Genomic DNA, 15,000 nt, shown 5'->3' on the forward strand with positions numbered 1-15,000 from the left:
ATCCTTCCTCTGGCTTGGGTTTTCCTCTGCTTTTGTTTGTTGGGTCTCCTCGCATACGTTTTAATTAGATCTTTTTCCTGAGCCGCTGTACTATGATCTCAGAGGACGTATGTGTTTCAAAGCCTTATCATTAACATGATAAATCTTAATATTCCCCATAGCTTCCTCTAGACTGGGCTAGGCACATTAATGTGGGACACAACTGGAGCTCCGCTTTTCATCAGAATAATATGATTGATTTAGATGTTGTATTAAAAGTGAATTAGTTTTTCCTTTTAGAGAAGTGAACAGTGTGTTTAATATCACATGGAAGTATTAAGGCAATCATCAAGTGTTCCAAAACAAAACACTCCCACGCAGGAACAAGATGGAAAATTGCAGCTCAAATACAAATGGCGGAACATGAGATTTTACTATAAACAGCTCAGGAGACATAAAGTAAATAATATTTAAAGTGCCCCTATTATGGATTATGAAAGGTTCATATTTTGGTTTTGGGAGTCCCCAACAAAAGGTTGACATGTATGCAAGGTCAAAAAACACTTTCATTGTCTAATAATGTGCATTTTTTTTACCTTATTCGCTCTACGATTAATTTTTCCCAACCCCTCCTTTGTTTCTAATCTGTGGTGATTGGTCGATTTCATTTCATCATGAATGTAATGCCTGATAAACAGCATTTATGAACATGAAATGCCTTGGGATTCGTTTTAAAAACGACTCGATTTAATTATTCAGAGTCTACTTTTTTTTCTGGAGAGAGAGCTTTATACATGGTGCACGTTCAGATTTTAAACTTGGATGTTTTCATTCATCAATCTTAGAGCTATACACACTGCATGAAAGGTCATTTTCAAAATCCTTAATAGTGGCACTTAATTAAACCAATAGTAGATTCAGAAAAAAGATTAAAAAGTAATGCTACAAAAAATATGCAGTTTCAGCTTCCTTTTTTCCCACAAGAATCTGAATCGTCAAAAAAAAGAAAAGAAAAAATATTCAACTTGAGACAATTAACTTTTAGTCAGTCATTAGACGTATAAAAATAAAAGCAGAATGTTTTTGCATGCTCTGTGTTCAAGATAACAGCGAGATCCCGTGTAGTTCAGGAAAGGTTTTGATTGATGTAGCTTATGAAACTGTGAAACTTTTTTCCTTCTTTTAATTTTGAAAGTGTCATCCAATCAGAACGAAAAAAGTTCAACCATCACAAACCTCGAAACCTGGCAGCTCATTATTACCAGACAGCTGCGCTCACACCTGGGGAACGCATATTTCTGGCATCTGTCTTAAAGAAAGGGAAATCATGCCGAATCAGGCACCTTCCTCAACGATATCCCAATGAGCTGGAACGCTGGAAAATGGAGGGGAAAAGTTTCTGTTTCTCTCTTAGCGTTGATGCCGGCCTCCCAAATGGCTACCCACAGCGTGTGTGGACCGTGGCCGTGTGCCCGAGCCGTGTCCGAGGAAAAGCTGCTGTGAGATAATAAATGTGACGTTGAAAGAAAATGTCTGCGTCCTGCAGGACCCTTTCATGAGTGCTGTAACACCGGCCCCGCTGGCTGACGTACACCAACCATATGGTCAGCTTGTCACGGCAATACCCCTGATAAGTCCAAATGAGATCCGTGCTTCTTTATGTTGTTTAAAGCCCGGCATTGCATTTGTTTGAAAACAAATGGGGGGCCGCCTTCCCCCCGATGGCGCCTCATCTGTGGCCGGGACTGTAATGTGGCTGGGCTTTGATGGTGGACATCACAGATTGAATTATGCCCTTGAGGAAAAGCTATTAGCTCACGTCAAGAGTCCTCATATGTTAAATTAAAAGTGGAAATGACATGCAAGGAGTCTTTTCAGTGAATTAGTTCGAGAGAGAGAGGAAAAACACTCCAGAAGCAGAAGGAAAATGCCAATAGGGGGAAGACGGAATTGGCTTCTGTTTAGTAACGTCTGTCTTCCCTTCTCCTCCATCTCACTAAATATGTTTATGTTTCATAATTTATTGATTTTCGGATACATTTTTATGTAAGCCTCTCCCCATGCCAATATTTATTTAGAATAATCAGTTCGCTCAAATGGCCGGCTGAATCACTGCAGCTTGAGTCATACTAGCCACTTTAAGTGAGACCCAGAGGAAAAGCGTGATTTCAAATACAGACAAACTCCAGCGGTCGCTTCAAGGAAATTCAGATGCAGTGCAAGTAAGAAGTAAGTACACTCAAGTAAGAACTTGTTGACCAAATCATCTGCTGACCAAAGCCTCTTCAAAGAGCTCTTACTATAGTTGGCCAGCTTCAGTCCTGCCACTAGCAGATGAGCGCTCAAAGTAATGCAGCTTTTTAACTCGGACTGACTCCTTGCAGTGTTTTTGAACTCATCATCATTACTGGCATGACATTATATACCTTTGAAAGAATATTTCCAGATTTATTCGGCGAAGCACTTAGCAACGGATACAATTTCCTTTCCGATTTGCGGCGGACAGTGTCAGCCTGTGATTTCAGAGGAATAAATGTTTAGTCGCACTGAGGTTGGTTTGGTTTTGTTATTAAGAACATCTGTGCGCCCATCCTTTACAGTTTTCCTTCAAGAGAGTGCATCAGCTCCTCCAAACGTAAAAAAGCCAGCTCTTCACCTGCATCCCAGCCTGGAAAACTGTTAAGTGCGTTTACTTCCCTCGCTGCCTTGATCTCTGCGGTGGGGCGGGAAGGATTTGACTGCTCCTTTGAGCTACGCTCAGTGTTTTTCTCTACGGTCAGCGATGGCCAGGGCAAAGGAAGCGGGCATTTCTAAAGATTTGAGGTTATCAAAATGTCTGCTGTCTTCTCTCCTCGTTATCCCACTTGGGATTCCTGGTTTTTTTAGAGGGAGAAAAAGGAAAGCGTGCACCTCACTGTGCTCTGCTCTTCAAATCCCATGGCGGCTGAGTGTGTTTGTTTAGTGCTGTGTCCCCTGTTTTACACTCCAGACAGCAAGACGTTCACAGCTGCTCAAGCCAAGGCGATATACTGACAAACCGCTCATATCTCCCCATCAGCATAGATGTTTAGTTATTCGCTTCACCTCCGTCCAACACCAATAAACACGTGCAAATCTCTCCCCCTGCTTTTCTGTAGTTCTCTCTTTTTTGTCTTTAGTCCTTCCCAACCACCAAACCTCGCCTAGTGTCGGCTAAACAAAGATGTCAACATCACTCCTCATCCTGAGAGTAATTTACGACTTGATGACAGTTTTAAGGGACGTGACAGAGTGAGAGTGCAGCTCAGCAACAGGTCACTCAACACCTATTAGTGTAATGCAAGGCTGGAAGAGTCCCGGTTCAAACGCTGGACAATTCATCCACATTAACTCTCAGTCCAGACTCCACGGTCTTCAACAATTTCATTACAATCGGCAGTTTTGTTTTGCAGTTATCTTCCCTTTTAGTGCGTAATGACTAGGGCTTTCAATCGATTCCATATTTGTATTGAATGAATTACATGATATACTGACGAATTAATCAAATTTGTAGCAATTAATCATATATCAGGGGTTTGCAAAACTAAAAGTCAGTGTCTGCGGCCAATGGAACATTTCTGGGATTAAATATTAACTTTAAATAGTATTGTACAACAAAATTTCATAAAATTTAAGATGTTCTTCAGGATAATGCACATTATTCATATTGTTTCCAGATAAAATATTAATCATTTTATTTTGCTTTAGTACAATAGAAATATAAGAGTTATAGGGCTCAAAAGTATGTAAACCAAATATTAAACATTTTAAATATTTGTTTACAATTTAATACATTTTTAATACATTTTAGGAGAAGAAAATACTGAAAAGATGCAACAAAAGATTGCTTCAGAAATTATTATGTTTATTTTCTCACAGTTTTTTTTCATTTATTTAAGACTTATAATTTTGTGCATTGAGGACTTTGTATTTAGGATACCATGTCGAGTACTTCATCCATTCTTTTTCTCTTCATATAACGGTTTTTGGATGCACAAATGTGTTCTGTGAGAATAGAACATTTTGTGGTATAAGTGTGGTTTGAGATGCATTGCTTATATACTTACAGCTGAGGATTCACTGAATTGTTCTGATGTTATTTTTTATATTGTAGAATTACATACAGGTTAGGGAGTATGCTTAATTATTATTATTTTATTTTGTATTTTTTTGATGTGTTAAATTGGAACTTCTAATCATTTATTTGGCTGTCTCCCATTCACATCCATTTGTGTGTATTTGAGTGTGTATGTCTGCATGGCTGATGGTATCTGAAGTGTTGTTCTGTGTGAAACAGCCAGTATTCAGTGTTTTGGGAGTCTCTTGTATGTTTGAGATACGGAGGGCAGGTTTACAGTGCGGGAGTCGGACGGTAACACCACATGGTTTCTGCGACTCCTTATCTCTCAGCTCATGAGCCTTTTTCTCCTTGGCTTTTTCAAAAACATACTGACGTAAAGAATAATTCAATAGGCCCTAATAATTTTTCTCAAATGCCAAGACTAAAGTGAGGCCTTCCAAAGCAGCTTAAAAGCTTCCATTTGAAGCCGTTTTCTAAGCAAATGACAGCCATTATGTGGTATCTGTACAGACTCTTGGAGTGTACATGTATGTGTTGAGCTTTAACAACGTCATTATATTCACTGAACAGAAATATAAAAGATCAGTTAGTGGTTTTCTGGTTTTGACAACTGCGGAAAGATTGTGCTTGCTAAATAAAAGTTAAAGTGGTTATGTTATCCAATACAAGCGAAGTGAAATTAAATTCCTCTCCAAAACATTTTTAATATGTGTTTGACTGCATATTTTAAAGACATTTTCTTGTTAACATATTTATACATTAACATATTATAAACTGTCTTTCAGATAACACTTAAACATCTTAAAACACAAAGAAAATGGCAGTAAGATAAAAAGCAAAATAAAGTTTTTTTTTTGTTAGTTTTTTTACTTGCATGAAGGATGAATGTGTGATTGTATTATGTTTATTGTTTACAAGCCCAGTATTTTGTTAGTGGATGTATAATTTTTGTCTGAAACTCTTGATATTTCTTTCATATGCAGGACATATTGTCTTGATTCTTAACATCCCAACTGTGTCTCTTTTCTTGTCTCTAATGTGACTTTAATTTTCCTGTTTTTCTCCTGATGCCAATCACCCAAAACAGACTGACTTTTTCTTTCTTTCTTTCTTTCTTTCTTTCTTTCTTTCTTTCTTTCTTTCTTTCTTTCTTTCTTTCTCACTCTCTTCTCTATATTCTTATTCTCATTTGTGACTCTTAATTTTATTAAATTTATTTTGTAGCAAATCGAAGCCGCCTCCCCAGATCTCTCCCAGTAAGTCCATTGGTGGGGAGTTCTGCGTGGCTGCAGTCTTCGCCTCCTCCCGCTCTTGGTTCATCACCAACCCCACCATGAAGAGAGAGAAAGGTCTGACATGGCTTTCAACTTCCAGTACATAATTTTTAAGCTTTAAATAAAATAAGTGGTTTGAATATTGATGGAAATTGATTTATTTTATATATATATATATATATATATATGTGTGTGTGTATATGTGCGTGACTGTGTATAGTATGTATTATACTTTAATTAATATGTTATTATATTCTATTTATTTATTATTTGTTAAAAGCTCTGGCATATATTTTGTTTATTTCTTTGATCTTTTAAGTGGTACCAGATGGAACTGCAAAATCCACAAAAAATATTCTGAGGTCATGTTCGAAACCAAAATCTTTAAAACTTGTTCTTGACTTTTCTTCCCTGTTAGATCAGTCTCGGCAGGCTGTCGTTGAATCACTGTACATCCTGAGTTGCTACGGAAATCTGGTGGAGCATGTGCTGGAACCTCGTCCAATCAGCACGGCGCAAAAGATAGGCGACGACACGCCTCTGGAGCTGAACACCTGTCCAAGAGCCTGTTGGAATCTTGCCAGGTGTTGCCCCGGGGCTCTCAGCACCACACCTATTTACCTGCTTTTACACTTCACCTTCAGTCCAAAAGAAGCACCTGACACGACCCACTGCAGTCAGATCATTTACATAAAACAACTTATATGGCGCCTTAATGAGGGCAAGCAAATGATTAACGTCACGGCTTGTCACCGACCCAGACGCTGAGCTCAGTCATAATGCAATAAATCTTGTGACCGAGCTAAGAAAATGGAAACAGGCAGGGGTTGCTCTCCGAATAGCTTTCTGATCTGATTGTACATGCTAAATGATTGTATGTACTGAGCTGAATAGCTTGTGCAGCCCACATGAGACGGGAGAAATGGAAGGTCCGTCGGGCTGTGGAGAGTTTTGAGTCCATTATAGCTCAGCTGGAGACTGTTATATACATCTGGCCCTTTGATATGCGCTTCCTAAATTGATTTCTATGTTTGTTTTGAGTAGGACACCACAGTGGAATGAGCTACAACCACCTTTCAACAGCAACCACCCCTTGGTGCTGGCCTCAGACTTCGTGCAGTACTATCAATACCTCCTGGCTGGGTGTAAGTATGTCCGTCTCACTGGAGATGTTTGTTTTTAACCCTTATTTGTGCACCAGTACACAAAAAAAAATAAACAGTAGACTCAGTATTTCTTGTCTGCGTGTTCTTAAACAGTCGCAGAGATAAACCCCTTCAGTTTGACGTAGCAGTTGGTGAAGCGCTTTTCATTCTTGAGTGCTGTTGTGAAACAGGGCTTTGTCACTCTCTAGTTCATCCGTGCCCTGAGACTCATCATAGCGCCAAATTAACCCAGTGTTCAGATTAAACCAATTAGTGTGGTTTTAAACTCATGTAATTCAATAACAAGTGCAGAGAGAGCGCGAGCACTTTGGGTTGACGTATGAAAGGCAAGAGAATGCAACTCGAGGGCAGAAGGCTCACGGATGACCACACATCTAATATATCTTGAATAAGTGAGCATTGTTGCGTTAGCTGGATAATCATAAACATTAATGAGTAATTTGCTGTCTGGGTCCTTCAGGCCAGGCTTCACATTTCTTCTCTGCCACTAAAGCCCAAGTGCTCTAGGCCTAACGGGTAGAATATTCTCTGGAAGTCGGTCTAATCACCATGCATGTGTCAGAGTGATGAAATAGCCGTGCGTGAATGGTCATGGCAACGGCTCGCCATGGATGCGGTCCACCAGGGGGCAAAGAAAGGCATAATGAGCTTGTTCAGTGCATTAACCTTAATGTCTAATTAAAATAAGCACCGTGTGCTTCTGTTACAGCTGAACTTCACCAACCTGATACTCAGAAGAGTATGTGCATATGAATGTGGCTGTGTTCGCCTTGCGCCCACAGCCCTCAATGTGCTGGGCAGCCCACGACGTGCCACCTTTGATTGCTTACTGCATTGTGTTACACCATGAGCAGCAACCACTGACGTATCCAGTGTGCGTCGATTATGGTTTTGCGGTATTCTTTTTCTTTTTTGCCGCCAAAGGATTATGTTTTTTAAAAAGTAAATTTTTTAAATATATGAATATTCTTTGTAAAGGTACAGTATAAATTTTTCGCTGCTAGAGGGCGCATATTCAAAACAAACAAAGAAACAAAGGCGTAGTTTGATGATGCTGTGAGTGAGTGTGGAATCATGGGAGTTGGCGTCTTTATCCCCACAGCCGATGCAATCCGAGGGACTCGGGCAGAAATCATGTTCATGTTTGAGCTATTGATTTATTAATGTAGTAGAAAGAAGCGGGGTGAAGCTGAAAGACGCCGAAGTGAAATGAGGCTTCTGAACCGGCGTGACACTCGGCTCGGAAGGAACAGAGCTTTTTATTATGCAACAGTCGACTGCTTCCACTCCTTCCGGTCGTGTATGTAGGGGGAAAAGCAGCGCTGTTTTGTAAAGTTCTGTTATAATGCTACTCTGTGCATATATTTTGTATATGAATTTAAACATGTTTTAACAGGACATTATTGACTATGTTTGGTTTATTTAAACACTATTTTAAACTATTTTTAGAGTTATTTTAAATACCATAGTCTCTTTTTATTAACATTTACACATCTGATTATAGCAACCACTGATGTTTTTTAGTGTTACACTGTGTGTGTGTGTGTGTGTGTGTGTGTATGTATGTGTGTGTATGTATATATATATATATATATATATATATATATATATATATATATATATACACATATACATATATACATACATACATACATACATACATACATACATACATACATACATTCATAATTTTTTTTCTAGAAATAATTATCAGAATGATGCGTTTTTTTCTTCCTGTCTTCATTAACATTGATAAAATCAAGAAACCTTTTATTTCCAAATGTTGGATCACTGAGGTCTTCTCCGCAGTGCACTTGTAGGCAGGATGTGATACACTTTCTTTAGGTATCAAGCATAAAGAAGCCTTAGCTAGGCGTTAATGTTATCAGGCTGTCATTTTCTTTGTAATTACTGTGTAAAAGGCCACTTTGAAAGGGGAGAATACTAAGAAAGATGGCGGAAGAGAGCTGGAGATAGCAGAGGGGCATCAGAAGCGGACCGTTCCCAGGCTCAGAAAGGGGCGGATTGCGTGCCTTTACCCTCAAACTATGAGGACTTGCAGCGAGCAGGGCTCTGTGATTGACAGCTCTGGTCTTGCTTCTAGATTGGATGACCTGGCTGATTAAAAATGCAGCATGTGGACGGTAGGGTCAGAGGAGCTGGAGCCTGCACGACTGGTGATAAAAGCAACCGTGGCGCCACTTCTTGGTCACTATCTCCACCTGTCCATCTGCCCAGCCTTTGGCAGCACTCGGGAAGGGGAGCATTACCCAGCCACTGCTGATGATACCCAGATGATGGGCAGATAACAAGGACACGCTGGCCCAGCGAAGCTCCTTCGGGTCCAACTGAACGCGCTCAGGGAATCCTCAGCTTGCGACATTAGCTGTCGTAGAGCAGAGAGAGTGGCGGCTGTGTGTCTGAGAGCTCTCTAATGAATGAGCCCAGATTTCTTAAGGAAAGGTGTGAAGGTTTCGTTCATATCTGCAGGAAGGTGCAGCCCATGACCCTTACAACTTACACGCTGCTTTTATTTAGCATAATCTTTCATTGTATTTTTGGAACGCAGTCGAATACACTTAAATGCCTCTGGGATTTTATATAACTATCTTCCGAGTATACTAAATAGATAATTTAATAAATTTTGTCTGTTTTCTTTTTTTTTAAAGTGACAGAGTAGGAAAAAATTACAGTAGTAATAGCAGAAACATCTGATGCAAGGGTTTATAAGCCAAACCTGAGTCCACAATTCTTCTTGCAACTTATTTAAATGTTTAACAGTTTAATGTATAAAAAAGTGGCCTTATACAGTATTATTTTTACCATGGACTAACCAATAAAAAAATGCATTTAAATATTCATTTTATTTACAAATTTAGTACTATATATATATATATATATATATATATATATATATATATATATATATATATATATATATATATATATATATATATATATATATATGACTACAAAAATATATAAATAAATAAAAATATTAATATACAGATTTGGTTTCAGAAGAAATTTTATTAAAATGGATTAATTCATTAATTGGCTTTATTTATTTATATTTATTTCTGGTTAATATGGGGGAAAAAACACAATTCTTCACACACTCTTGTTGATCCTGTTTATGTGCATTAAAAGTGGCCTTAGACTTTATGCATTGAAGTAAAAATAATTATGAATGAATGAATGAATATAAATGTATATGTATACATTACTAAATAATACATATTCACGTTTTTTTCTCGCTTTTTTTTTTACAATGATGGAAAAAATACATATAAACACAGTTTTTTCTGTTTTTAGTAACATTAGTATTAGTATGCATATTTATTTGTTTGTGTTTTAAATCAAGTCATTTAAAATGAGAAGTCCTCATATTTTCCAAGGTAGTATGAGGGGAAATATCTACACTGAAAGCAACAACATTAACAAAACCCAGTCTGGCTTTTGTTTCCAGGTGTCAATGCATACACCGTTATGCACCTGAACAAACATTATTTAACTGAAAGCTCGTTTGTACATGGCTTGTGTGCTGGTGGCCAAAGCAAATTTGTAACCAGGCTGTGACTGTGATTCTGCGGGCTTATGCGGTCAGGGTCTGTTTCCTGTCCTTATTCTGTTGCTCACACTCGGTAACTCACAACAGATAAACTGCTCTTAACAGTCCAGGAGCCCTCGACCTCTTAAGCCCGGCCATTATGAACCCACTGTAACCTGATCTACAGAGCCAGCTACTGTTCTTACGCTTCAATTATTTATTAGTCAACACTTATTGTCCCCCTGGGCTTTGGAAGGAGGGGAGGAGAAAGGCCAGAGCTCGATTGTGTTTAAGAGGTAACATGGTCTTGCTCTGTTCGGACCCATCAGAGGTCAGTAAGTCACTCTACGATTTATGTCCGCATAATGCAGCTTGCTGGGATAGCAGACGCTGTGCTGGCAGTGGTTAGTGCTACTGTGATTGAGTGGGATGGATAGCGAGCAGGTTTCTCCTTCGAGTGGAGCTGTTGGTGTATTTGTTACTCACACAGTAGTGACTGCACCATGAACCTGGCAGGAACACCTCATCAAGTGTGTCTGAACACCTGGTGTGTGAGCACTTATGTCTGCGAGACACAGATCGAGAGAAGAAGAGGCAACGAGAGCGACGGGCTCCTTGTGGCCTCCAGATGAGGACTTGACATCTTTATTATTCACTGCCGTATTATGTACGTTTGTAACAAAGGCATGTGTTTGCCTGGAGGTGGGGAGGGAAACTACTGATTGTGCACATTAGTCTGAATACTTGGCGCCTGCTTAGCGAAGCCTCCAAGTGCTCCATCTGTCACTGCCCGTGCTGTCTCTGTCTCTGCCGCTGACAGCTCTGCACTCTTTTATCTGTTCTGCTGTTGCTCACATACCAAAACATAATGTGAACATTTTTGCTGGCCTTCCACAGCCCAAAAATGTCAATTACTAAGTGGGTGTTTTATTGATGCTTTTATGCAAAGTGCACTTCTTACAGAGTCAACATAATTTGCTGTTTACTCTGTATTGTTAGAAAGGTGACCTATATTATATTATATTATATTATATTATATTATATTATATTATATTATATTATATTATATTATATTATATTATATTATATTATATTATATTATATTATTCTTGAAATTATTTTAATATTAATTTATATCTATATGAATAAATAAATATTACGGATAGATAGATCTAAAATATATATTTTGGTACACAACTATTTATTCTTTTCTCTGTCTTTGCAGTGGCTCCTCCTGGCAGCCCTGGCCCCATTACCCGACATGAGTCTTATGACAGTCTGGCGTCCGATCACAGTGGCCAGGAAGATGAAGAATGGCTCTCACAGGTGAGTGTTTATGCAGTAGAATTGTTGCTGGTTTAAGTCATAAATAATTTCTTACCCCATTGTCAGCTGTGCTCACCCATCATGGATCTGATCACATTTGTACCCCCCCCCCCCCACCTTTTGTCATCCAAAATATTATGCATGATTGCCCGATTTGTTAGAAAACACTTTATTTATTTTATTTATTTATAATTTAGTATTATTTATATAATATTGTAATATTTTGAATTCGTTTTTTTTTTCTTATTAATCATTTATCTTAAACTCATTGAGTTTGTTTTAGCAATTTTATGTGATTTTGTCATTTTATTAGTTGTTTTTCATTTTTTATGTCTAATATTTATGTTATTTTATTTCATCTTTATTTTAACAAACCGTTTTAATAGAGTTCTTATGATAAAACTATCCATCCACACATTTACAGAGGGATCCAAAAGTCTAAGAACACTATTAAAAATGGTTCTTGTTTGCTAATTAATATGCTTATTTTAAATTACAAATGCTATTATCAGCATAACCATTTAAATAAAAAGTTTAATCGGAAGAAAATACTATACATTTCAATATTTTCTAGTGTTCTGCTTAATAACAACAACACTTAAGTGCAGAAGTAGTCCGAATATTTCATAAATATGTATTCAACATCATGAAATATTTCAGTTTAAATCTTTCAAAATCTCAAAACTTTTATTTCCCATTTTGAAATAAGGTTCCCAGATTTACAATGTGGTGTGAGACTTTTGTATGTTTTATGATCTAATACTCTGGGGGTTGTGCAGATGCAGCATGTCCAACATGTGTGTGGCCTGACCAGCCCCAGCCAAAGCTCTTAAACCTTAAGGTTTTAATGCACCAGCGCTAGCGACTGCATACATCCCCCATCACATCCCGCCTGCCTAATGACACCATTAACACTTGCAGCGACAGCTATTGGCTAAACACAGCCTAAACCCTGTTGATGGCTCTATTTATCTGCTTTATATGTGATTGCAATTAGTTTGCTTGTCTGTTATGTGTTATGGCAACATAGCATAAAAAACACAGTCCTCTGTGAGTGCTATGGCAGCAGGCTGTGTGTAATAAGTGCTGTCAGTGTGAGGGGGCCGCAATATGGCGGGCTCAAGGCGAAGTGCAGAAAGAGTGCGGAGGGGCGCAACATCTGGTCATGGCCCCCACGAAAGCAGAAAAAAGCCAACACCGCATCTGTTTCTCTCAGGGCTGTGCAACACCGTTGGTGTTAACTACAGAGAAAAAACACACATACCGCTGGCCTCATTTACACAGATGTGACAGGAAGAGGACAGAAGAGTTGACCCCACGCCATGCTCTTTCAGAAAAGATGGAGAAATGAAGAGGAGAGAGGGATGCTGGCTGGATGGACGGTCGTCTTCTCCACTTCTCCCTCTCTCTTGCTTCATGATGTCAGTGTTTTTCTGTGCCATGTTAATGCGGTCCACTGGGGAGGAAGAGTGGCGTCTGTCTAACCCCCCTTCCCTTCCCCAGATTTGATACTGCTGGTCAAAAACAGACGCTTGTCCACACGTTGTGTGTGTGTGTGTTTGTTTTGTGCATATTTGAACTGTTGGTGTCACAACAACCCCAGTTTTAGACTCCATATAGAGGGTATTATATCCATTTTTTTATTTGAATGTTATTATTAATTTTATTTGATATTAGTGCTGTTAAACAATTAATCGCATCCAAAATAAAAGATTTTGTTTGCATAATATATGTGTGTTCTATGTGTTCTATGTTTATGTATATATAAATACACAGACATAATATATTTTGATAATATTTACATGTCTATATATATATATATATATATATATATATATATATATATATTCATAAAATGTATATTATAAATAATACATAACATTTTTTTCTGAAATATATACATGCATGTGTGTATTTATATATACATAATAAATATACACCGCACACATACATATATAATATAAACAAAAATTGTATTTTGGATGTGATTGTTTGCGATTTATGATTTTAATTGTTTCAGCTATTATAAAGTGATTCTCAGTTAATGTGCTAAGTGACAACAAAATAGAACATCACAAATTAATTCTTTTTTTTAATACTTAATCATTTTAATAGTCAAAAAAATTTAGGAATGAAGATAAAAAATATATAATTATTATTATTATTTTCTTTAAATGCTATATATACAGTACTGTACCTGTACATGGACCACCCAGTAATAATAATATAAAATAGTTAATAATTATAATATTAAATTAAAAATGTGAAATAGATATAATATGAATATATACTTTAGTAACATATTATTATTATTATTATTATTATTATTATTTTGTCATATGTCTACCAGTTGAAAACATTTGTTCTATTAAGAAATGTTTCTCATTGCGAATTGTGATGAAGATGTTGTGTGAAGAAAAATAATATTAAATTGATAAAAAAAATAAAAAAAAATAAATAGAAAGCCCTAATGCATAGAAAAAGGTCCTCTTTGATACTCCTGACTATTGTGCACTCAAAAATATATCACTTTGCTGAAGTTAAATTTGTTGCGAAAGCTGTTCTCATCTCTAGAGGTGTTCTACTGTACAGGTGGAGATTGTGACCCACACAGGCCCTCACAGGAGACTTTGGATGGGCCCTCAGTTTCAGTTCAAGACCATCCATCCGTCGGGTCAGACCACTGTCATCTCCTCCAGCTCCTCTGTGCTGCAGTCACAGGGGCCCAGCGACACCCAGCAGCCTCTCCTTGATTTCGACACAGACGACCTGGACCTGCACAGCCTCAGGTGCTGACACTAAACACACATTCACACACAAGGCTGCTCACATTACCAGCTGCCATCATCAACACCCAATTCACAATGTGACAGCATAGACTCATGTTACTAACCACAGAAATTCACTAAATACACATAATGACCAACTGTAACCAGCACTTTGCCACTGCATGAACACTACTGTCTCTCTGTTTATCATTTGTTTCATCATCTGTCAGTCTGTCTGCTGTTTTATCATTCTGTCTGTCTCTGTTCTATCATTTTTATCTCTCTATAATTTCAACATTTGGTGCCAAATATTGAGAAATGTGTAAAATTCTGTATTAATCAAAGACCATGTCATTAAACGAATTAAAGTTAAGAGATTTTCAGATCCTCTTAATTCACACTTCACATCGCTAAATGTCATCACTCATGCTACTGTAGCTAATGTTAGTGTAATGTTCATTTGATCCTCCAATTCTATTACTCTGTATTCTAATTCTATTTTATATCTATTTGTTTTCTTTTTCTTTTTTAATTTAAAACACAGGTGAGACTTGCAGTCTCTTCTATTTCTGTTCTAAGAAAAGCATCTAACACTATTACTCCCTATTATTTTTATATTCTGTATACTGGTTTTCTTTTTATTTGTTATAAAAAATGACCCTCTAACTCTATCATTCTTTAAGCTTTTTCTATTCATTTGACTTGTTTTATTTTTATTCAAAAAAGACCCACTAGCATTCCCTATTCATTTTCTATTTCATCTACTTGTTTTGTTTTTTATCTATTATAATAAAAACCCTTGCTACATGTACTGCATTAGTCTAACTGAGACTTGTCA

General features: G+C 37.5%; 1 protein-coding gene across 1 annotated transcript in view; it reads left to right on the top strand.

The window, feature by feature from the left end:
* The first annotated feature begins 1,398 nt into the window (after window positions 1-1,398).
* LOC113072623 (breast carcinoma-amplified sequence 3-like) overlaps window positions 1,399-15,000 on the top strand; it is a 14,059-nt gene continuing 457 nt past the window's right edge. The window contains exons 1-6 of the mRNA XM_026245609.1: window positions 1,399-1,478; window positions 5,303-5,427; window positions 5,771-5,936; window positions 6,397-6,497; window positions 11,294-11,394; window positions 13,987-14,183. Of these exons, the coding sequence (XP_026101394.1) occupies window positions 1,399-1,478; window positions 5,303-5,427; window positions 5,771-5,936; window positions 6,397-6,497; window positions 11,294-11,394; window positions 13,987-14,183 (770 nt within the window). The remainder of the gene's footprint in view (window positions 1,479-5,302; window positions 5,428-5,770; window positions 5,937-6,396; window positions 6,498-11,293; window positions 11,395-13,986; window positions 14,184-15,000) is intronic.

The sequence above is a fragment of the Carassius auratus genome, unplaced genomic scaffold (genome assembly GCF_003368295.1).
Source record: "Carassius auratus strain Wakin unplaced genomic scaffold, ASM336829v1 scaf_tig00009690, whole genome shotgun sequence".
NCBI classification, from domain to species: domain Eukaryota; kingdom Metazoa; phylum Chordata; class Actinopteri; order Cypriniformes; family Cyprinidae; genus Carassius; species Carassius auratus.